The following is a 23,754-nucleotide window of genomic DNA, read 5'->3' as shown; positions in this document are numbered from 1 at the left end:
TTTATTCTTCTGCACAAACAAATAGAAAGTGACTTTAAATTGAAAAAACAAACAGAAAAGGAAAACAAAATTATTTCCATACACAAAGAGGCCAACTCTGTTCTCCTTCTGGGGTCTCATCTTCTACCAGACACAGCACTGCTGCTGGGCTCCCGTTTTCAGAGCACTGACAAGTCTCTTCTAGGAAGAGGGCCTGGTAGGGGGTGCTGGATATTGTAGCAGAAAGAGAGCAAATTCAGTCTGAGGAACAATCCGGGGCTGTACTGGGCTAGCGTCTGGCGATCAGTGACTTCTCTTCACACCAATCTTTTCTGAGATTCTTCCTCTCAGCTGCTGCCATAACTCGAGGTTATCACTAGCAAGTGTTCCCATAGACACAGAGGGAAGGGACTGACACTTCTGAAGACAAGATAAACCCCAGAATTGCCATAGCTGCAACATATAATCTGCAGCATGCTAGAGAGGAGGGATGATAAGCAGTTTTAAATCAGAGCCTATGCAGACATCTTTAAATGCTTAACAAAGGGATACTGGGTTTGGCCTACCACTGCAGCCTGTAACATAGCAAGGTGGGAGCTAAAACTTGCTGAACTGCTTAAGTCTGTGGTTGTTCAACAGTGGAGGAATTAGAAATTTGGGGAGGCTCAACACAAGCTTATATGCCTCAAAAGTCTTCTTTGTAACCTCACCTGTGACCTTCCTAACAGGCCAGCCTCATTACTTTCATGAGCAGATGTTAGCAGAGCTGCTTGAGGCCAGCAATAGCTCAGGTTTCTTTCCTATAGTTCAGCAGATGCGTCTCAGTGTTACTTCTCATCTCATGCTACTTGCAGCCCCAGGCTTTATTTGGGATACTCTAGAAGCACTGTAGGTCTTATCTGCAGCACCCTCTGCTTCTGCAGATCCTGTGCTATCCTCAGCAAAGGATCCAGAAAAGACTGAGAGAGGCTTAGAGCCATCAAACTACTTTGGCTTTGCCTCTAAACATGGGTTTGAACCTAGGATGTTAGGAGTGAAATGCAGAATCCCCAGCCTCCTGATTCTGTTCTTTGCTCTGATGTTTAATATTGTTTCTCTAGTCAAACCTAACTATTTTTCATCTTCTGCCCGTTACATTATCAGAAATGATAGGCCAAATGCAGGTATTCCACTCACTTGAGTCCTGCAATCTAACATCCAACAGTGCTTGGCCATAACTGCTTGGCTCGCATCCCAGAAATCTGGAGTGGCCCCATCCAAGTACTAACTAGATGCAGACCCATGCTAAGGCCAAACATCCCTTTTTCTCCATTGGCAAAATGAAGTTCCTGAGACACTCAGGCCCTGAGAGCACTTTACCTTCTTTGTGTCCCTGATGGAAGAGATACTGGAGTAAGATTCAGACTTTCTGAGGTTATTTTTTCACTGCAGAATTATCCTGAGCACACTTCTCTGGTCCACACAACCCCTCTTGACACAAGTTCAGTGATGCTTTCAGTCTGGACTAGCTGGTCCACCTGAGGCTACTGGCTAAAATCATTGGCGGATAGTCAGCACTCTGCAGTGAGACTTGAGATAAAGCTTTTGGAGCACTGCTAGTCCTTCAGTTCCTTCCCACAGTTTTCCTAGAAAAATTAATGACTCCTACAGTTCTTTGGGAAGAATCACAGAGGTTCAGCTTGCAGCAGCAAATGTGATTTTTCTTCCAGAAGCGCAGGCCATGCAAGGCATCACAGGATGAGTGAGAATGCAATTGTCCTAGTCAAGTTTTGTAGCATGGCTGCTCCTCCCTGCCAGAGCTAAGCAGATTCTGGTGATCTGAGTTGACATTGCAATGATGACTTGCCCTAAAACCTCACCTCTGGGTCTTTCCAGGAGCATGTACCATTGCCTCATCAGTTAAGGTTGACTGCTCCTGTGTCATACAATCAGATGCAACACCTCACCTGGCTTGGAGAACCCCTTTGCTCATTAATTCAGGGCATGCCTAAAGGTTTTCCCTCCACCCTCTCCCATGGCTGCTAGTCTGCTGAGTGAGGTGTGAGTGCTGTCCTCCTCCCTCCCCAGCACACTCACCCTTGTTTCGGAGCCGCCCCAGGAATGTGTGCTGAGAGCACAGGTCTGTAGAGCAAGCCCAGCTAGACTGAAGTATCTAAAGGCAGGACTGTTCATTACATTTCCTTACTTCTCTTTCTCTCTCTCCCAAGCTTGTCCAGGGCTAGAGTTGCTAGCTAGGTTCTCCAGCCCTCTCTTTCTTGGTGAGAGAGAACACACATGCAAAATCTCTAGCAGCTCACAAAGAAGAGAGGCAAACTAAAGCCCTGAGCCTCTGTGAGAAGAGCTGCACATCGTAGGCTCCAGCTGCATTGTGGAAGGTTGGCTTGGACTTAGTGTGAAACCACATGGGCCGCACTGCTTACAGACCTGGCATCAGAGCCAGCTGGGGATGCTTTTTTTCCCCCAGAACCCACAGTTTTGTAGATCCAAAGCTTCTGCTCAGTCAATTCGGAGAACGGATTCTGCTTGAAGGAAAGAACCAGATCTCCTGAAATGGAGACATATCATGAGCAGGGCTATGAAAGCCTCATCCTGCTCCAGGACTCATTCCTGAGGGTCCACAACTGCCCAGAAAGAGGTGGCAAAGCCCTTCCCCACATCAGGAGCGTCCGCTGTGTTCGGGGAACCAGTGCTTCAGGAGCAATGCTTTCTTGCTGTACCTGTGGGATCACGCTGTGAAAGTGGCTGCTGCAAAAGGGGGAGCAAGGGCAGGAAAGCAAATGGCAGGGGTGTGTGCAAACTAGAGCACAGGTGACATGCACACACATATGCACAGATCCTACTAATATCCTGAATTCCTCCTTAGGAAAGGGAATGCTTACATGTCATATGCTTTTAGTGTAGGGAAGAAGCCTGAGGCTAGCCTGAGACATTCTAGGAATAACCAGTCCTCTTTTCCCAGCATTGCCCACAAACTGAGCTCTGCATGTGTGTGTGAATGCAGATCCTCCAGGAATCTCAGAGCACTTCAGTTCTTATCAAATAGCCCTGAGGATACTTAAATTATTTAGTATGAAATTCCACTAGTGACTTCCTGTTTCCCTGTCCCCCACTCCCCTGCTGAGTCCATCTGTAAAAGGGCTCCATTTTTCAGCTCAATGGAGAGTGTTCAGGAAGTTTTATGTTGTGACCTGTTTCCCATTTAGCCACACTCCTGTCTTAAACTGAACAAAAAGCTGATGTGCAAACGCATATTCGGTCCTGACTCCTTTTAAAGTCAACTTTACTTTCTCCTACACGATCCTCCCTTACACTTACAGCATCTGTATCCTGTTCCAGTGGAGCTAATGCTGCAGGGCCTGCCTGGAGCTAACCAGACACTGCCTGAGCTTAGCTTTGCCCTTCGTGTGTCCAAAAATGGTTGCTTTCTTCTCTGGTTCCTCCAGCTTGTGATAGTCCTGCCAAATCTATTCAGTGCCTCTCTTCCAGCGAACAGTCACCAGCCTGGATAGCTGTATTTGGCACCAGCTTGGATGACCCTCTCTTTCAACCCCAACCCTGGTGACCGGAAGAACGGGCACACATCACCATCCTCCTAGGCAGGCCATGCTGCCCACGTGTGAATGGGCAAACACCCCCTCTCATGCTGCTCTCTTGCCTTCCTTCCCTTGCCCCTCCCGGGGGTGATCTGGGGAGAAATGTCCAAGGCAGAGCCTCCCTTCTCATTGCACTCATTGCTGACTGTGCATCTGTGTGTATGCATGTTTGTGTTTGCACACACAAGTGCATGTGTACAGACTGGCAGGCCAAGCAAAAAACGCTCTAATGGGGAAGCTAGAACTTCTGTACTGAAGTCCTGTCTCTGCTCCTTCCTTCCTGCGAGGCTCTTGCCCCCCAAGGCTCTTCCGTTCAAGGGGTGACTCCATCCTCACAGGAGCACTGAAAGGATCAGTGCAATATTCTCTGTAAAGCCCTCGGGAGAGGAAAAGCACTAACACCTACATGTGCTTGTGCAAGACACCCCTGCCATTCACCCCCTCCAAAGGTGATTTTTGCAGCTGCGTGCGAGTCCCCAGGCTGTGCGCACCACACAAATGCCCTCTCTCCATGTCCTTCCTCCTGCTCTAGCCACAGCCACTAAGCCTTGCCATGAAGCTGCCCATCTGAGACCAAGGGGAGGCTAGGGGAGAGGGTGGTGCAGAAGGGGAGTAATTTTTTTTTCTCTTTTCTTCATTTTGTGTCACTCACCCCAGTGTATTGAGCATGAAAGACAAACGAGCACTATCTCTGCTGGGCCATGGACAAGATGGGAGCAGCAGCTGTCTCAGTGGTGTCCAAAGCTCGGCCTCCACACATTGGCCTGCATCCCTGTTCTGGCTGCTGAGAACTTGGGCCTGGCCACCTGAAACCGAGAAGCTGAGGCTGGGTTTGGCGAAGGCCCTCGGCACACCTGACTGAGCTCTGGAGAGCTCTGGTATGGCTTAGGGGACTGGCTGAGCTCCACCTGGAAGGGAGCTGGTGTAGTGGGGGCAGAGGAGGCCATTTCCGTCCTCCACACCGGCTCATCCAACGTGGTGGCCGAGCGGGGCACAAGCACAGTGGGTGCCAGGCTGCTCGAGGCTGGCATGGGAGCTGGGGTGGAGAACCGCCGGATCTCCTGGGTCTTGGCTGTTTTCACAGGGACCTGCTTGGCTGCGGTGTAGGATGAGCTGGCATGCTGGCCTGGCTGACCAGGAGCCTCCTGTGTGTTGGGGCTTGGGGGCTCCCCAAAACAGAACATGGCTGACTTTAACTGATAGGGCTGGTGGCGCATGAAATCAATGACCTTGATCCCCGATTTCTGGCCAGGTGCCTTTTTCACTTTGCTCTCCGCTTTGCTAGCCTGAGACTTGCTGGCTGCCAGGGGATAGAAAGGGGAATGCATTGGGTTGTAAGCTATTGGAGGGGGAGCTCGGATGTTGGGTGAATATTTCCAGGATGAGGGCAGAGAAGGGGAAGGAGAGGGGGTCCTGGGCTTGGAGTCTGGCTTCGGGGTTGTCTCCACCACAAATTTGTCCATGCGGCTCTGGCGTTTGGCAAAAAGCTCTGCCCCCTTGCCTTTAAGCTGAGGCATATCATGGGCCCCATTTACCAGTCTAGAATCTTGCTGCTGTGGCTTTGGAGCCACCGGAGGTGGTGTCTTGAACTTGCGGCCAGAGGACTGCATGAAATTGCAGGCCTCAGCGCCCAGGCTGAGGAAATCCTCCTCAGGCCCAGACTCAAAGCCTGCCCCAGGGTGGTCGCCTTTTGGCTTCTCATCCAGGTTCTGCACCAGAGACAGGAGTTCAGGGTTGGGTGAATTCTTCTTCTTCTCCTCAATGCGACTGAACATAGGTTTCTTGTTGCCCCGCCGGCGAGCCTCCTGCAGGATGCCTGTCCGGGGAGCCGGCACAGCAATCCTCTGCTCTCTTGAGGTTAAGGGCTCAGAAGGAGGTCATGGTGTTGCTGGTGAGGTGGCAGGACATGGCTGCCTTGGCAGTGGGGAGCTGCTTGCTGTGGGCTGTGATGGAGCTGGGCTAATATACAAAGAAGAAGAAGCTGTTCCAGGGACTCGTGGTTGGGATGCTGCAGAGGCTGCCTCTCCTCCTGGTTTCAAGGGAGTAGACAGAAATATGGAGGCAGTGGACGTCCGGGCAGTGTTGGCAGAAGGCTTAGTCTCTGGAGCACTTCCTCCCACTCCTGGCTGCAACTCCAACAGCGGGGCTGGCCTTCCTGGTGCAGGAATATACAGAGATGTGGAGGAGCTGACTGCACCACGGTGCACTGGAACTGATGCACTGGCAGGTGCTCCTGGAGGCAGAGGCGAGAAAGGGGGAACCACTGTACTTTGCCCTCCCAGGCTTTCACTAGGTTTTTTGGGTGCAGATGGCTTGAAGGTAACAGAGGATGTTACTGGGCGTTGGCCAGAGAAGCCAGGAGTAAAGGGCCGCGCAGACCTGTTGAACATACTCGCAGTGCTTGCAGAGAATGGGTCGGGGGTGCCTGGGGGAGGCGGAAAGGCAGTGGGGCTGAGGGCAGGCAGGCCTTGAGCAGGGAGCGTGGCTGGCTGCTTCCCAGGCACTTGCACACCTTCCAGGTGGATGCTGAGAGGCACGCTGTCTGCTTTCTGTGGCACAGGCATGTCTCCATTCACCATGCCCTGCTGTGGCTGGGCAGCTGGGGCAGGCTGGGGGCTCTTCTGCACAGGAACTCGCTCCACTGTGTACTTCCCAGCCCGCTCCCTCTGCTGCTCAAATAATCGTGCTCCTTTACCTGAGGCCTCGCTCAAACCTTTCTGCTTCTCTTCCTTCTGCTCAGAGTCTGACTTGGACTTTTCAATGTCCAGGTAGGTGTTGTCCCAGTCTGAGTGATTAGTTAAGCTTCGGGCATCGGAGAAACCTTCCTCATCAAATTCAGACTCGCTAGTTGGAAAAACTCCGTCTTCCTCCTCGTAGCAGCGGTCTTCGTCGACGCTCCCAAAGCTGACCAGCGTATACTTCTTGGCCCTCTGCCTGCGCTTCTTGAACATCAGCACCCCCTTGGAGTGGGGGTTGGGTGCATCCGTCAGCAGGGATGCAATGGTTCTGCACTTGGTTTTGGCTTCTTTCACATTCTTCTCTTGGGTGCTCTCGTGGCGGTGGAGCTCTGCAAGAGACAAGAAGAGACAAGCTCAGGGCTCAGCAATAGGCTGGGTTGGCAAAGATGGGCAGTGATCTGGCTATAGGTTTCCTCCTAGTGCTCATCTGAGGAGACACCCATCACCCCCTGCCCTCCCTGTTCTTCCTGCCTTTGCTGGTAGTGGCTTTAGGAACTGCTGATTCAAACCCGGTTGCAGTTTTCTCTTTCCCTGAAAGCGTGACAGAAGAAGTCTGTGCAGGTGCAGGGAGGGAACTCCCTTACTCCAAAACTGGTCTCTGTTTCCTGATCAGACCTGGCACTTCCTATTTCTGCAGAAAGTGGCCAAGAGTCCCAGGCTGTATCTCACAGTGCTTTTGCAGTGCATGCGCTTGCTCCTGGGAATTTTGACTGCTTACTTATCACCGTGAAATCGGAATCCTGCCTTGTGCAGATCTTCCTCCTACTGTATGGAGAATTCCTAGGATAAGCAGTCTCTCTGCCCCAGGAGCTTGGGAGGCAGCCACTGCTGCTGTTAGCACCCACATGTGTTGTGCCATGGGAGAGGTGCTTCTTGGGTGACTTCCCTACAGGCGCAGCTGGGCTGTTCCCAGTCTGGGCCCTGCAGTGCCAGCTACATAGTCAGTGTGGGCCACAGCAACACCATGTGCAGAGCTGTTCACTGCTCTCTGGAAGCAATGCATCAGGCCTGCAGCAATAGGAGGCCTGTTTTCATCCTTGCTGCAGTGCCTTGCCTGTGCGCAATGCCCAGCAAGGAAGAAGAGCATTTGCTGCTGAGCAAGAATCCCAGACCTCCACAACTGATCTGCTAGGCCAGAAGGAATGCACTTACACAGGCTCGCCGGGAAAAGCCAACACCTGTTGGGACGCTGACATGAAAGTCCAGGATAATAATTTTCCACCTGCTCTGCCAGCCCGGCGGGCAGTAAAGCCCCAGGGAGGAACACTGTGTTCTCTGCCTCTGCGCAGGGCAAGTAGCGGGAGAGCAGGCACCAATAGTAAAACCAGACTCAGTTGTCCAAAGAGAAAGTATGACCATGTCTAGAATCAGTGTTCGAGTGACAGAAATCAAACAACACCAACCTTGCACAGATGAAAAAGAAAAAAGCAAGCCCCTAGTCTGATCTCTGATTTCTTTCACTTCATCCTTTGCCTTATTCCCATTGTCTGTTTCCCAGCATGACAGAAGAGATGTCCATCCACTGTCTGCTTCTATTCATTTGTTAAAAAAAAGTGTAACATCTTGTCCTGCCCTGACATTCTCCAGAAGGAGGGACAATATTATGCCCTGGTGAAGTGACAGGACAGGACAGGACAGGACACTGCAGGCAGTGCTGGGGGATGGTGTTAGTTCAGGAGAGGATGGAAGCTGCTCAGTCCTCTCAAGATCTAACTTTGGACCATTTTATCACAGAGCATTAATTCAACAGGGAACAGCTAATGTGGCAAAGTGACCAGCAGTGGGGGACAGCAGGGAACAGAGAGCTTCACTAGCAAGGATACTGGTTTCCCTGAGGGCTTCAGATATCCCCTGGAACCTGGCCAGGCTGTACAATTGTGGCAGGTGTTATTGTTCCCTCCTGCACCAGTGTAACCACAGCAGAAGCAGCTCACCTCCTGCTGAAAATAAGATACTGATCTGCAGAGCAATCATCCTTCCAGGAAGCTTAAAATCATGAAAGGAAAAACTCTTCTCCAGGTTTGCAGCCATTCCATAGCATATGCTGCTGCCTTGGGATTTCAACAAGGGGAGTTCTGCAGTTTGAGATCACCTCACTTGGATGCTCAGTCCGTTCCTCCCCTTTCCACCCAGAAAATTGGAAACAGAGCAAAATCAGGGCTGGGCTGAAGAAAGGGCTCACTTTTGTGCTGGCACTTGCTGAGTAAAGCTCTGCAAATCTCTCCTTACTGAATGACTCAGCCTTGCTCAGGCTTTCGCTGAGACTCAGTGCTATCCATGGACGGTCATGGACTTGTCCCCAAAAGATCTGCTGCCCGTGTTGGAGATGAGCTACAGTCCCTGAAGGTTTGCCCACTCCACTTAGAAATCTGCATGTCTGTGTCTGTGCAGAGGTGTTCACAGTGGAGAAAACAGGAGAGCTTTCTCACTTGCTACGAGCATCACCTCCAGCTTAGAAGACACTTACCCAGCTCATATTCTGCTTCTAAATTTGCAAAGAGAAGAAGTAGCACTACAGAATATAAATCAAACCCAGAATATGTGAACTTTGGGCATGAGTGACTCATGGGCAGATTTCTGGCAGCAGGAGCCAACAGCTAAGGAACTACATCTTCCAGAGTAAGTGTCTGTGCAGCCCCTTCTGCCAGCAGAGCACCATGAAAGGGCTCACCTCGAGTTTGGGACTAGCAAATATTGACAGAGAAAATTTAACAGCACCTAGTCTTGGCTGTGATTCCACCAACTCTTGATTCTGGCTCAGCACTAATATCCACATATGGTTCCCCTGGGAAGTTGTTCTGAAGTCTTCTGTGCTTTAAAGTCTGCTGGCCGTCAGCAGCTGACAGCTAAGTCCCTCAGGGACCTGAGACTTGCTTCCCTGTTCTCTTCTTCCTCCTTTCTTTCTCATCAAAGGCTAAAGCACATAGCTAATTATCCCCATTCTCCCACCAGAAAAATGATCATGGTATTCAAGCCACAATCTCCTACAACAGTTTAAGAAAGCTGGGAAAGAGAAATCTTCCTGAGATGACTTGCTGAAGAGAAAGCGAGCAAGAGATAGAACAAAAGAGTGAAAAGAAAAGCAAAAGAGGGAAAGGGAAAGGGAAAGGGAAAGGGAAAGGGAAAGGGAAGGGAAAGGAAGGGAAGGGAAGGGGGAAAGAGAAGGAAAGGAAAGGAGGAAAGAGAAGGGAAGGGAAAAGGGAAAGAGAAAGGAAGGAAAGGGAAGAGAAAAAAAAGAGAAGAGAAAGAAAAAGAAAGAAAAAAGAGAGAAAAGAAAGGAAAAGAGAAAAGGGAAAAGAAAACAACAGGAAAAGGAAAGGAAAGGAAAGGAAAGGAAAGGAAAGGAAAGGAAAGGAAAGGAGGAAAGGAAAGGAGAAAAAAGAAAAGAAAAGAAAAGAAAAGAAAAGAAAAGAAGAAAAGGAAAAGAAAAGAAAAGAAAAGAAAAGAAAAGAAAAGAAAAGAAAAGAAAAGAAAAGAAAAGAAAAAAGAAAAGACGTGTACCTGCATAGGGCTGATCCAGGCTTGAGAACGCAGAGTCCAGGCCTGGAGAGCTGGGCATGTCACAAAGCCCGTTTAAGTCACAGCTCCCCATAAACAGAGAGAGAGGCAATGAGAGAGAAGTGAAGCAGCTCCCTGCTGGAGCAGAACCAAAACTCTGAAGTGTCCAAGTCCTTTGCTATCAGCTCCACAAGCCTTTTAAAGCCTCTCTTTTGTCTCATAGGCATTGCTGCCGAAAGCCATGAGGTCACTGTCTATTTTTATCTTCCTAACTTCATCACTGAGCAGTGTGATGGACATTGTCACCTGGCACTTAAACACCCTCCTTCTTTACCCCAGCCTCCACTCCCTGGAAGAGAAACTCCTCTTTTATATTTAAAAATGAGAAAATATGCTCCCTACTCTTACTGCAGCTGTGGTGCAAGCTTCAGAGAAAAAACTGTTTCCAGTACCTCAACATCCAGCATTTCCATGCTAAAGAACCCTTCAAACAGATGAGGCTAACACAGCTCTCATGTCCCAGCACAGAGACACAGAGAAACCTACCCAGGAGGAAGGCAACTTTCCTTCTCTAAAACCCAAGAAAGCACCCAACTCCAAGTAAATATATGGAGAACAGCTGTGGGGAGGAAAGGCTTTCTTTTTCTGTGTATATCAGTTTCCTTCCACATCTCAGGAGAACCAGTCCATGAAACAGATTCCTGGATCAGGACTGAGGAACATTTAATAGAAGAGCATTAGGATCCTGGATGCAGGCAGTGTAGTTTAGTTGAATTGCAATGGCAGCAGCTGTTACTACAACCCTGAAGAGTGTGGCTGTGCCCATGGAGGGTGCCGAAGGGTTTGGAGGCCGACAAGTGGTGTTTTGGCAGCGCCATTCAGAGCTCCTGCACTAGAGACTGAGAAGTGCTGAAAGACAAGATGCTGTTTAGGGAGGAGTCGGCTGGACAGAGAAGAGAGGAGCGGAGGGTGCTGGGAGGCTGCAAATCTCCGCAGCCAGGACCTGCTCTGCATCTCCCTGCACTGCGGCTAGGCCTCCTTCTCTAGAGGAACAGTAGGTGCTGGGGGGAGAACCCAGAACCGTGGCTGAGTGATGCTGCCCAGTGGTTCTCCCTGCACAGGACACCATCGCTCAGGACTCGAGCAGACCGTCTCCAGTGTTAGTGGGTCTAGAAGAGTGAAGGTCTGACCATGCCTCTTGAAATCCATTAGCCATCACTGCCCTCCAAGGAAGACAACTGCTGCAGGCAGCATTGCTATAAGAGACTTGTCATGCCTCATGCAGATGCTCTTAGAGCAAGAGAAATGGATGTAGCTCAGTTTCTTCTTCTTTGATTAATATTTATACTCAGAGGGATACAGGCTCTTTGGAAAAGCCTTATAGAATGTGGTATCTGCAGTATGCAATTGGAAACTAAAAATTGTTCTGTAGTACAGAAACATTTCTCTATTAAGAGCATTCAGATGGAATAGATAAAAGAGTAAACAGAAGAGTAGAAGAGTTATAATACTCTCCTAAATTCTGCTGGTGTGGTGGATAGTTTCTACAGAAACCTTTTTGTTAACTTTTACAGCACTCAATTTTTTTCTTCACTAAATTCTATTGAAATAATCAATGAGAAATAATATTTGCTATTAAGCAAAGCCTACACAGACTTTTTCGTGTACTTACTTTAACTAAATTTCACTAAAGTGAAATGAATTAAGTTACTAATTGCAGTAAAGAGAAGCATAAGAAGTATCTTTTCAAGATCAGGACCTGTTACAAGAAAGCACTTTAATGTATGCTCAGAAAAACTACAGAACAAGCAGGCTTACATAATGTCAGAAACTATTCGTGTTCACTAGGAAACAAACAACGGTAGATTTCATTACTGAAGACCAAATTCGAGAAAAGCCATTACCATTGAAAATAAACATACTACTAATTTCAGAGATAAAGAACCCATTCCTATATGATGAAATACTACTTGTCCACTATTTTTTTACATGGGATCAACTAGAATTTTGTTTTTCAAGCTATTTATGTTAGACAAGGTCATTTTTCCATGGCTAGTGTTGCAAATATTTCAGTAAGTCATTAGAGGCTATAGACTTCTCATGTTTTTCATATCTGGAGCCCTTTCAAAATAAGATTTGAATAGGTTCTTTTGGCCTTCCAAGTATTTCCCTGTTGTAACCCAGCCTTTCAAGCTACAACCAATGCTGGAATTGGAAACCATAAGGTAGAGGAGTATATATTCTTTAACTTAAAATAACTGGTATAACTCCTGGGACAGAAAGCTTACTTTGCATTCTTGGATGTTTGCACACTTCCATCAAGTAATCTGTGCATAATATAAAATATAGCTACTAACTTCAGCTCTGATTCAGCAGGCTACAAGCATATGCTTTGGTCCTACTGAAGTCTGCAACACTTAAGCATGTATCTAAAGTTAAAAATACTTTTAAGTACTTCGTGAAATGTCAAAATTTTCCTAAATGGCTAGTGATTTTAAGAGCTCCCACTGAGACACTGCCCCACTGTGATTTCTTGGTTTCAGAGAAATGGAGATCAGCTACAAATCAAGCTTCTCTGCAGGTCTATCTATAGCCTGTGAGAGCAAAACACCCACTCACTTTGCAGTTTTTTGACCATTCTTAGCCATTCTTAGACTCCTGCACTGCTACTGAAGAGTCCTACCAGGCAGAGAGGGAGAGGAGCCATTTCTACGCTGCAATGGCTGCAATGTATTAATCTCATGGTGTCCTGCTGGAGACTCGAATAGCTTGTTCACTCAAAAAAGTCTCCCTCAGTTGAATGAGAGTTTGTGTTTCTTCGTGAGTTGGATGGAAATGTGTGCTCAGTGCAAAAGGTAGCACACATGCCCAGCTTCCCTGTGCTGACAGCTCAAACTCAGGCCCTGCATGTTCCCTACATAGTCTTCTGCGACAAGACTGCCAAAGCAGAGTTCTTTTGCCAGGGCAGCACCTGTTGAGTCTCCTAGTGAATCTGTCTTGTGCATTTTTAGCCTGATTTCCTAACAGAGGCTTATGCAGTCATGTTGTATGTTTTTCAGTCTCTCTGTTTCACCCTAATAGCTTTTGAGCCCATTTGTTAATTTTAAGAGTATGAAGTCACAAAGATACTAAGCTCCTACAAGTTTACATTAAAATAGGTGGCTGAGCAGAGGAGACAGGCCCTACTATAGGAAATGGGAAGCCTGAATGCAGTCTTAATTAGGCACCAAAAATGGAAGAACGGACAGAAAAGAGAGTTTATGAGCTCCCATTTTGAATGTGAGAGGCACCAGACGGATTTGCATTTTACTAGACATGAGAGAATGAGATATCAAACAGAAGACAAATTAAAAGGACACCAGGTTCTGTTAATTCTCACAAAACTGCTTGACCTCCAACAGCAGGGTACTACTGATTCATCTCCTCTTTGTCTTTCAGTGTTTCGCGCATCCACTCTCTGGTAATACAGGCAAGCATGTTCACCATCTCTGTCTGTGCATTCAATTAATCCTGCAGCATTTGCCATTTATCCTTGTTATCTGATTGATTTTAGTCCCTTTCTGCAACCTACCAAGCTCCCACTACATTTTAAAAATCCAGCCTTCCATGAGACAACTGTATGCCCCTTCCATGCTTATGTCATCTGCTGATTAACATACTGCAATCTCCACTGCATCCTGAGGCCATTCATTGAAAATGGTATTATTGCTATTTCCTGTTACTGCTTGCTAGGTACAACACAATCAAGAGAAATAAAAATATTTTAAAGGCTCACTAGGAGCAGTGTGCAGTTGAAAAAGCAGATAAAAAGACAATTATGGTGGACCTGGGAACACTTCTGAGCTCCTCAATGCAGGTAACCCACCTCCCGCCCCCATGCCCCCACACACCTCGTTTTCTGTGGGAAGAAAGATCAGAAAGAAGCCACAAGGTGTCCCAGCCAGGTCCCAGTTCTGAACAACAGCAGTTTCAGGTCTGCGGGGTGCCCCACAGCACATACTCCCTGCTCTGTCTAGGTGCAGCAAGAGGACAAGATCCACTGACAGAAGAGAGAAGGGTTGGGATTTTTAGTCATCTGTCTCTTCCCCAGTCACATACCATTGAGGTGGAGAGGACATTTGATTGACATGTTAGTGTTTAAAGCTCCATGGTGAAAATATAGAGGTAGTCCTGTTGGATTCAGAAGCGCAGTGAAACACTACTATCAACTTAGCCAACTAGCTAACTTGACATCATGAGACATTAATAGTTATGTTCTCTGTTCTATTCTTAGCCAATTGTGCACTCACCTTACAGTAGTCTCACCTCATCCATATTTTTCTAGTTGGAAAAGTCATGTGGAACCATATCAGATGTCTTACAGAAGTCAGCGTATACTGTGTACACCTTATTTCTTTAGCCACTAAGCCTGTTATTTTACCAAACAGGCCAGTAAGTGTCTCTTATTTTAGTTTTGATTAATCCATACTGGTTTTAGTGATCATCTTGCTTTCCATGAAGTGCGTTCAAAATAACTTCTTCATTCACCTAACTGAAGCTAAACTTACTTTTTTGTGATCCCCAGAGCCAGTGTCTGTGCTATTCTTGGTCTCTTTCCACTGAGACCCGTCCTATCATTCCAGAGTATTTATCAATGACTGGGAGCTGTTCTGACACAAGTTCCACTAATTCCCTATATTAAACCTCTAGAGAGAATATGATTCAGCCTTGTCCTTTTCAGTATACTCAGCGTATATGTACATTCAGACATGCTGAATCTACTCACCCCTGTTCCTGCTCCTATGTCTTATATACTAAGGGACAGGTTCTTGGTTAATATAAGTAGTAGATATACTGACAACAGTGAAGCTTTACAGATTTCACGACGAACTGATCTCTCTTCCTATGATGGATTTAATGGAAACTAAAGAATGATATTTGTCAGGCTGACAGTTTCCTCCTTCCTAGCCACAATTTTCCCTCATTCCTGTTGAGCTATGTCCCTGCTGTTTAATTACCCTTTGTCAAAGTGCTTTTATGCTTCACCTTTTTATGCCTCTCCCTCCCCTATCACTATCACTTTGTCTCATCATTTCAGTGTTGTCTCGCTGTAGTTTTGGCTACTTGTCCCAAACTTTTCAGCGAGTCCCATATCACTTTCAGACCTGATGGAAACAACCCTGGACAAGGAGAGGGATTCCTGTTGCCTGTTTGCATTAAGATTTTTTTTATCTCAGCTCTGAAAATCCTGGAACCTAGAAACTATCAGGTTGGCTGAGACAGCCTAGGGGGGTTATTTATATAATTGTTTCAGTGTGATTATTGCTCTAATCACCTTGAGATCTGAGCACATTGCATAATTAAAACACACACTATGAATGTTGCCAATTATTAGCAACAATTTGGCTTAATCCCATTACTCCCCATCAGCCTTACACATCCTGTCAGCCATCAGCTAACCAAAGTCACTTCACAAGTGCATGCACTGAGACAGGCTAAGCTAGCCAAATGTGTATGGCAGCATACTCTGAAAAATCGCTAACCTGGGCCTTCCAAGGACTATGGAAGTGTGATCTCAGGAGAAAACTGCTGTCACCATTTCACCATCAGCAAGATCTGGCTGAGGAACTGTGCTGCAGAGTCAAAGTCCCTGCCCTGACAATAACAGCATAGAGAAGTATTGTCTGAGCTAATTGATAGTTTAAAAAACGCACTAAAAAACATCTACAGCTGAAAATACTAGGACAAAAGTGAGTATACCTCTTCAGGGATGAGATAAAGCTCTCCTCCAGACATCTTCAGATACTAAAGATCTTTCCCTCACTGAGAACATTATATCCAACTGGATTTATTGAGTGAGTGCATGTTCACCTAAAACCCTATCTCTGTCAGGCTTTGGGCAGCAAGATAGCAGTGAGGTACTGAGCAGAGAGAAGCAGAGCAGAGCTCTATCAGCTTTACTTAACAGTGCTGCAGCCCACAGCATTTTCCATTGAAATGCTGGGCAAGAGTGATGCCCAAAGGGAACGATGCTGCGAGAACCCCTGAGGAGGATGGCCAGTTGCTTGTGACAATTTCTGAGATTGCTCAAGAAAGAAGGAAAAATTCATCCAGACTAGCCAGGAGAGTCAACACTACCATACAATCTCTGTCTGCCCAAGCAGTTAATACATCAGCCAGAAAATATCACCTCTGTGCTTTAGACAGAAGAAGAATATAAACCAAAGGCATAAGGACAAAAGGTATACCATATTCAAGCCTAAAATTGGATTGAGAGGGCCCCAGATGCACTGTGTTTATCTCAGTGTTATCTTCTTTACTAATGCCTTCCAAGCTGCAGAGAATTCAAAACTGAATGTTAATACTAAGTGAGAGATTCTTAAGCAAAGATGTACAACTCAATTGCATACACCAATGTAGTTTTCTTGATTTCCCAGGTGTAGGCAATTCCCAGTTTAATGTGAGCTGAAGTGAGATCAGATTCTCCATCTGTCATTCAACCACAGAGGCAGTTCTCCTTGTTCTCCTAGTGGTTGGCTGCTCACTGAGTAGCAAGGGCCAAGGGTTATTCAGCATTGCTTCATACCGCTAGAAACAGACCTCCTGTAAGATCAATAGTTCAGGCAATGAATCTTGATTTCTTCCTGGTCTATGCAGAATGCCTTTCTATTCTACCTTAAAGCAGGTAGGATGGGGACAGTTGACTACCATCCTAAACCCTTTGGTCTTCTAGACTGCAGAGAATGGCAAAAGCATTAAGCTAGCCTAACATCCATCATTAGAGTTACAGTTGTCAAAACTGAAAGCCAAGTAGAAAATGTGGTGCAGCAAGTTCAAACTGCCATTCAGGTACTTTATCTTCTTCACAACTCCTATGGCCTACACCCACTGTAATAAGCTGATGGTTGGCTTGTTACACTCACCCTCTCTGCAGAGAAGTGTGATTGTAGTCACCCTTGGAAGAAGAAATCTGTATGACCCTCCAATGAATAGGCCACTTATTTATAAGCATCCTATCTCGTCAAGTGATGTTGCTGTACATCCGCTTTAAAAAGGAAGATTTCCTTTTCTGATGTGGAATGTAGTAACTTTGATGAATCTGCGCAGGCAGCCAGGCCCATATAAAGCAGAGGAGGAAATTTCCCCACCCATTTTTTCCTCCCTTCCTCCACCATACATGGAAAGGCTCTTGAGTCCTGGGAACTAAAAATAGTCCAGTGGATAAGTTTAAATTGAGATATTTTGAAGCACTTCTTGCAGTGACAAAAATTCCTACAGTGTGATAGCAAGTTAGGACTAGACTGCTGTCCTGGTATGCCTGTCTTCTGCCAGCGATTGGTATTTCCAATTGGTGAGAAAGCCTGAGCTCATTCCACATGTGAGACAATTTAGGATGGGGGTGAAATTACAGCACACCTTACAGTGCCCAGGTGTCTGAGGAGAAGCAGCCCTGGCTACGGATGGATCCCAAGCCTCCCAGGGTGGGGGGAGCATTTGTGCAGAAGGGAGACACCACAAGAGCCATCATGGAGCTGTGGGGAATCGAGGAACCTCACCAGCAATTACTTGTATCAGGTATAGGCTGATTTTCCCTGCTGTAAGCCCCTGCTTTCTGCTAACCTCCTGCAACTCAGTCATGATTCTTTTATTTCTGTTTTCCGACTTGTTACCTCTTACTTCCCTGCTGCACTGTCCAGGCAGCACAGAAGTCACCGCTGGGGAGGATGTGGCTTGACCCTTGACAGTGATGATGAATTAGGAACCTAAAGCCCCCCCTACCTTCCCCAGGAATTAAATTACCTCTTAAACAGAGCAATTGACTGTTATTGTGGAAAGGAAATGAGTTTGTACTTTTGTTTCTTAAGACTAGGCAAAATACTGGCTACTAAAATACTGGCTATTCACAGGTATGAATGCGCTCCTGTAGTTCATTTAAAGTAGAGCAGAAAGTCCCTGTTTGCTAGCTGTTCTCTTGCCCCTTTGAGCAAAACAACAGGGTGCACAGTAGCCAGCGGGTAGCAATGAAGACTGAAGTCCCTATTACCTGTAGGGCAAGTTCCCCACACTTGGATGGTGAGTGGCTCCTCACTGCCCTGCTAGTCTGCCCAGCAGTGATCTGAGTGGTGTTTGAGCTGGCATGTCCCAGCAAGCTTCTGGCAGTTGTGTCCTGTGGAGGGCTGGGCAGATGGAGGAGCTCATCCCACAGGCTGGAGAAATGAGCCAGCACCAATGTGCAACTTCTGATAGGGCAGGAACTTTGAAGGAGACTGGCCCAAACCTCCCTGCAAGGGCTGCTGCCTCTCTAAGGAGCTCTAAGCTCTTGTGTCTTTGCTGGGGAAGGAGAGGCACGTCACAGCAGCTGACTGCATGCAGGGCATCAGTGGGTGCCCCCTCCTCCCTGTGCTACTTTTGTTCCATCCCATCCACTGCCAAATCATCCTTTTGGGCTGCTTGTACTTGCCACCATGCAGTGGATGCATCTGCCTGTTCTGCTCCTGAAGTCAAATCCGTGGATAGTGTAAGCAAGTGAGCTCCATTCGCTCCAGTGTTACCGCTGTTCAAAGCAGATGTTAGACAGCAGTGTTACCCCTAGCAATTGCTGTGTGATTTATATGCTCTTAGCAAAGGCTGGGAAAGCAGCTATAGTTGTCAGGAAATGGGGGTTTTGATGCAAAAAAATAAGTGTACTGAAAGAGGTCAATCAGATGAAAACTACCAGAAAATGAATCAGTAGCAATCAGAGCATAAATACTGATCATCCATCAGGATGAGGGCAGGAAAGAGGGTCGGGAGAGTGTGAGAAGCATTTCATAGTTTCATTGATGATCTTGAAAACTGTATACAATCAGCCCAGATCAGATTTGCTAACACCACCAGAACTGAAGGAAAGTTATACAAAAAAGGGGAGGCAGGGGCTGAATTAACTTACAAATGATCTGGAAAGCTCAGAGCTCTGGAAAGCATTCAGTGAGGTGAATGTTGAGAAAGCAAAGGTCTAAAAAAACTCTAGGGATAGAAATTAAAGAGCAGAGCTAGAGATCGGAAGTCTGAGAAAGCCCAAGAGCTGACAAGCCCTAGCAGTCTTACTGAGATCCCTGCAGGCCAATAGGGCTATAAAAAATGTCAGTTGCTATTCTTGGTGGTGTGCAAAAGAACTTTTCTGTATCTCTGTTCTGGCACAGGAATTTCACCTATTCATCTGTAGATTTAATGTTGCTTCTGGGGAACTCTGCTGCAATTATGCCTGCAATTCTCTTTGCCTGAGGTGCAGGGGCAGGTGGGAAAGGGAGAAGGTTTCTGTCACTTAAGAATGACAGTGAGAAGTTAGAATGAATACAAAGGATAAGAAAAATTCTCCAAAACTCAGAGCAAACATCACAGCAGGCATGAGAAAGCTGGAGGAGTACATTCTAGGAAGCAGAGGCAAGGAACCATCTGGTAACAGTCCCAACAAACAAAAAAAGAGTTATTCACATTTTTACGGTGCAATGGCAGCTGTGGCAAGATAAGGAGGGTTTGCTGAGCAGGTACACTGGGAATATGTTTAGAGAGGTAGTTAGTGCTGCAAAAGGCAGAGATCTGATTAGGTAGCAAGAATGATCCTTAAGTGCCTGCTGCCTGTACATCAAGTTCTGGGCTCTTGTCACTGATCCTCCAAGTCCTCTACCCCAGTTAAGTCAGTTTTTAAAAACTTGCTTAGTTTCTAAACCATGAGCTTGATTTTGTCTCCACATTTACCAAAGCTCAGGAGTCCCCCTGTCCCAGTGGAGGCTATTGTGCTTTGGGTGTTGCTAAGGAAAGGCAGAGAAATAGAGCTTTACACTCTGCTGACTCCAAAGAGCCTGGAGGCAGCCGAATCAATGCATGTCCAAATATCCTTCCAAGGCTACAGCTTCCTGACACCAGAGGCAGCACCATGCGCCTCCCTTGCCTATAGCTCCTCTGCAGGCAGCCTCCCCTTGGGAGTCAGGGCAGCTCAGGAGTCCCCCATCCGCCTGTGGGAGGTGTGGGTACTCCTTAGCTCTGCTAACCCCATAGTGAACACCTTCCATCCTGCTTCCTTCCTTCCTTCCTTCCTTGCTTCCTTCCTTCCCAGAGTTAGTGGCTAATGACCATGACTTTTTTCTTTTTTAATGGCTACTGTGCTCCAGCATAACCAAGACTTAGAGATCTGCCTTCACATTACTTGCTAATTCAAGAAAAGGCCAAGCTGGTATGTGAATTGCCATGAAGCTCTGCCATCCATCCATGGCAGAGCTATGCTGTGACTCTTACATAAGGAGACCTATGGTCAAACATAATCCAAAAGGTGGGTGTATTAGGAAAAATAAAATATTACCTCACTCTGCAATGCTTCTAGGAACCCTCCCTCTAGCTGGCAATAGAGTTGCATCACCTTCTGCCACGGGATATTATCTTGCCATTAGAAATGCTCTGCATTAAATACGTGGCTTTCCTGGGAGCCTTCTCTACTGACGCTGTCCGTGGAAATAAGCCTTGATGTAAAGCAATTGCTCATCCACTGCTAGGACTATCGGGTGGCAGAGAGCAGCTGAACATGCCTTTCTCAACATTCGCCTCATGCTTGTACATTATTTGAAGGGGAAAAAATAGCTTCATCCTCACGGAGGCTGAAATTACTACTTTCTTTCCTCTCCTAAGGAAAGTGAATGCTAAACAGGCTGGGGAACAGTATGAGGCACCAGGTCAGTTGTACTGCCTAGCGGGGCCTGATTTACGGGAACCAGCTGAGTCTGTCCTCTCAGCGCAGGGCAGAGCAGTAAGCCAGTGCCCTGCCTGAAGGAAGCAACCTAGATTTGAAAGTAACCTCCAAAGGATCCCTTAAGCAAAGTAGATAGAGGAATATTCAGCCCAATTAAAAGAGAAAAGAGAGGCTTAACAATTGTTTTGCAATGTTATTTGCTCTGGAAAAACGTGTTTAGCATTTAAAGCAAAGAATTAGAGTTAGAATCTGTGCATTTTATTTCTATTAACTTTTCTATATCTCAGTTTCCCAGTCTGTAATAAGGGCTCCCATGAGTGATCCTCCAAGTTAAGTCCCCCATTAAAGTCAGTTTTTTAAAACCTGCTTCATTTCTAGGCTAAGAGAAGTGTAAATTAGTCAGTCATACTGTGCACTGAGGTACTCATGAAAAAAATTATTGATGACCTTGTTTTTAACATAGATAGATTACAGCTGTGAAGTCAAACAGGATCTTGCTCTGCCTTTGTGTTTGTGTTTGAAATAACACACATGTAGCAGAAAGCAGAAAACATATTCACAGTTAAGGTCACTTCAGATCCATGACCCATGCACCACACAGTATTTTTCAGTGCTTTATTCCACTTGGAAAGGTGTCAGGTAACAGGGTCCCACTACAAGGAACTGTCAGAATTAACTGATTTACCTGCTCCTACATGTCCTTACTGGCAGGCCCCTGCTACTGATAACTTAAAAGAGACCAGTTCTACCAGAGCTCAGCAGCTACTACTGCTGCCCCGCACAGCCACCCTTGCTGCAGCAAATGACTGCAGAAAACATCCTCCAAACATGGATGTAGACAAGCCCCTCCTTGAGCTTGACAGAGTGAAGCAGTCCCAAAGAAATAAAGGAGCTACTGCCAACACTCCTGTAGCACTGGGCTGACTGCAGATGATTTCCTTGCTTGGTCCTTAGTCATGTATAATGCCATATGCCTCTGTGCCTGGGGAGGGATGAGATGAACCAGGGGCTCCTCTGAGGTCCCTCTGAGTGGGCCCTGTGTGTGGACACAGATAGCTAAGGAGCAAACTGAAGTCACTGAGATCACTGAATGGCCGGGCCCAAGAAATTTAAACCCCAGTTTCTTCCCTGGCAGCATCATTTCCCCTGCATATTCTTCAGCCTAAAGTGAATCCTAGACCCTGGACCCTTTGTCTTACCTGTCGCGTGGGACATCCTGGGTGAGCTAGACCCCAGTGCCAAAGCTGCAGTAGCAAACCCCAGTCCCTGCAGGGCTGACCTGGCTTGGCTTCATCCCACGCCAGAGGAAATAACCCCCTTGACACCCACGAGGACGGGGCTTTTGGAAGGAGATCCCGCGCAGGGAGAGGGCAGGAGCGAGTGGTGGGGTGCCGGGGACTTACTGGCCTGCTTGGCTTTCTCCACATACGTAGTCGTTAGGTCTTCGTCGACAGGGTGCGCAACGGGCCCCACCATGGGGATGAGATGGCGCTCCGCTCGGATAGCCTTGGTGGCGTGGGGCAGCAGCAGGGCCTCTGGAGAAGGCTCCCATCCCTCCGGCGAGGGCAGCTGCAGCTGCCCCTCGCTATCCGAGAAAGGGGTGTCCGCGCGGCCGCCGGGCGGACAGGCGATCTCCCTCTTGGCCACCCCGCCGGAGCCAGCCGCCTCGGCTCCCTCCTGCGCGGCAGCCTCTGGGGTGCTCTCATAGCCGCTCTGCTCGGACAGGGAGACCTCATCCTGAGGCGCCTCCGCCTTGCTGGTGGTGCTGCCCGGCGGGGAGCGTGGGCTCTTCTTGCGGGCCCGGCGGTGCTTCTCCTGAGCCGTGCTGTCGGCATCGCTGTCGGTCTCGCCGTAGTAGGCTTCGCTGTCTGGGGGGGAGGTCAGGCTCTCCAGGCGCCTCTGCGGCCTCCGCGGCTGCTGGGGCTGTGCCGGGGCCGGGGCTCCGGCCGGCTCGGGGCTGAGCAGCTGCGCCGGGGGGCTGAGCGGGGACGGCGGGGAGAGCACTCGCTGCCCTGGGGAAGGGGAGCGCTGGAGCCGGGGGCCCGTCTGGTCACCGCCGACTATTCTGCGGGGAGAAGGAAAAGCGGCGAGTGAGGTCTGGGTGACGGGGGCCTGCAAGGGAACCCCTGCATGTGAGGAGAGAGTCCACGGGCGAGGAAGGGACAAGAACTCTGAGCCGGGGTTTAGGTGTCTTTCAGGGGCACAGACACCTAAAGCGCAGACGCCAAGGCAGCTACACGCTCTCATCCTGATTTTCTGCTTCATGACCTCTTTGAAAACCAGGTGTTAAGCACATGCAAATCAGAATGCCCTGAGAGCATAAAAATCTGCAGAGCCAACTTAATCAGCTCCCCAGGCCTTTCTCCTCGGGAGGTGAATTTCTGTGTAGCAAATATCCCTCAGTACAAAGCAATGTGCTGCTTCCAGGCCACAGCCTGCAGCTTGCCAGGCACATCAGGGAGAGAGTGCCTTAGTCATCCCACCACACTCCAGATGCTACTGGCAGCTGGAATTGCATCTTAGAGTTGTGTCAGCCATGCAGGTCAGGGCATCCTCAAAACTGCTTTAGTTTACAGTGGGCTTCAAAGGCAGGAGTCAGTGTCATGTGTTTGCCCTGCCCCCTACATGGGAGTAAATAGAAAATACTTAGGAGAAAAAGGACCAGGATGGTTTTGGGGTAGGACTCTGCTGGTCAGAAAGGTCCGATCAGTGACCTGCTCACTGTGGGACTGCTTCGCAAGCAAGCAACCCGAGTGTGAGGGTTTAGATGACTACTGCAGTCATGCCAGCCCGGCAGCTCCATGGTGGCATTCACCTTGGCTTAGACATACCAGCTTCTAGCCCAGAAACCAGCAGGAAGGATGTGCCAGAGTTGGAGCAGGGCAGAGTATGGGCAGTCAGTCCCATCGCTGGCTGCTGGAGGGAGAACTGGCTACGCTGGCGGGAAGGAGCCAGTTCTGCTCTCCTCCTCCTCAAGAGCTAGTCTGGATTTCAAAGGCAGTTTGACCCTGGACCATACAGATAAGGCAGAGAACTTTTTCCTTCCCTTGCCAGAGCCACCAAGGCTTGTTGTTACAAAGGAGCCCCAAGTATATGCTTTCTGAGCATGCCTGCTGCAGAGCCAGGCAGAGTGTTGCCTCTGGAAAGCTATGAAGTTCATGATTTGGATTCTAATTCGTTTTTATCCAGCCTCTGAAGTGTGAAAAATTCATGTTCATGACAAATGCAAACCTTGTTGGAAACT

At 47.8% G+C, this 23,754-nt stretch overlaps 1 protein-coding gene across 1 annotated transcript in view; it reads right to left on the bottom strand.

Annotated features, from left to right (window-relative positions):
• Positions 1-4,300: 4,300 nt before the first annotated feature.
• Positions 4,301-23,754, bottom strand: part of SYNPO2L (synaptopodin 2 like) — a 34,364-nt gene continuing 14,910 nt past the window's right edge. The window contains 2 exon segments of the mRNA XM_067299515.1: positions 4,301-6,639; positions 21,914-22,575. Coding sequence (XP_067155616.1) covers positions 4,301-6,639; positions 21,914-22,575 — 3,001 coding nt within the window.

Source organism: Apteryx mantelli, chromosome 7, assembly GCF_036417845.1.
Source record: "Apteryx mantelli isolate bAptMan1 chromosome 7, bAptMan1.hap1, whole genome shotgun sequence".
Taxonomy (NCBI): domain Eukaryota; kingdom Metazoa; phylum Chordata; class Aves; order Apterygiformes; family Apterygidae; genus Apteryx; species Apteryx mantelli.
This window is presented reverse-complemented; position numbering and strand designations above follow the sequence as displayed.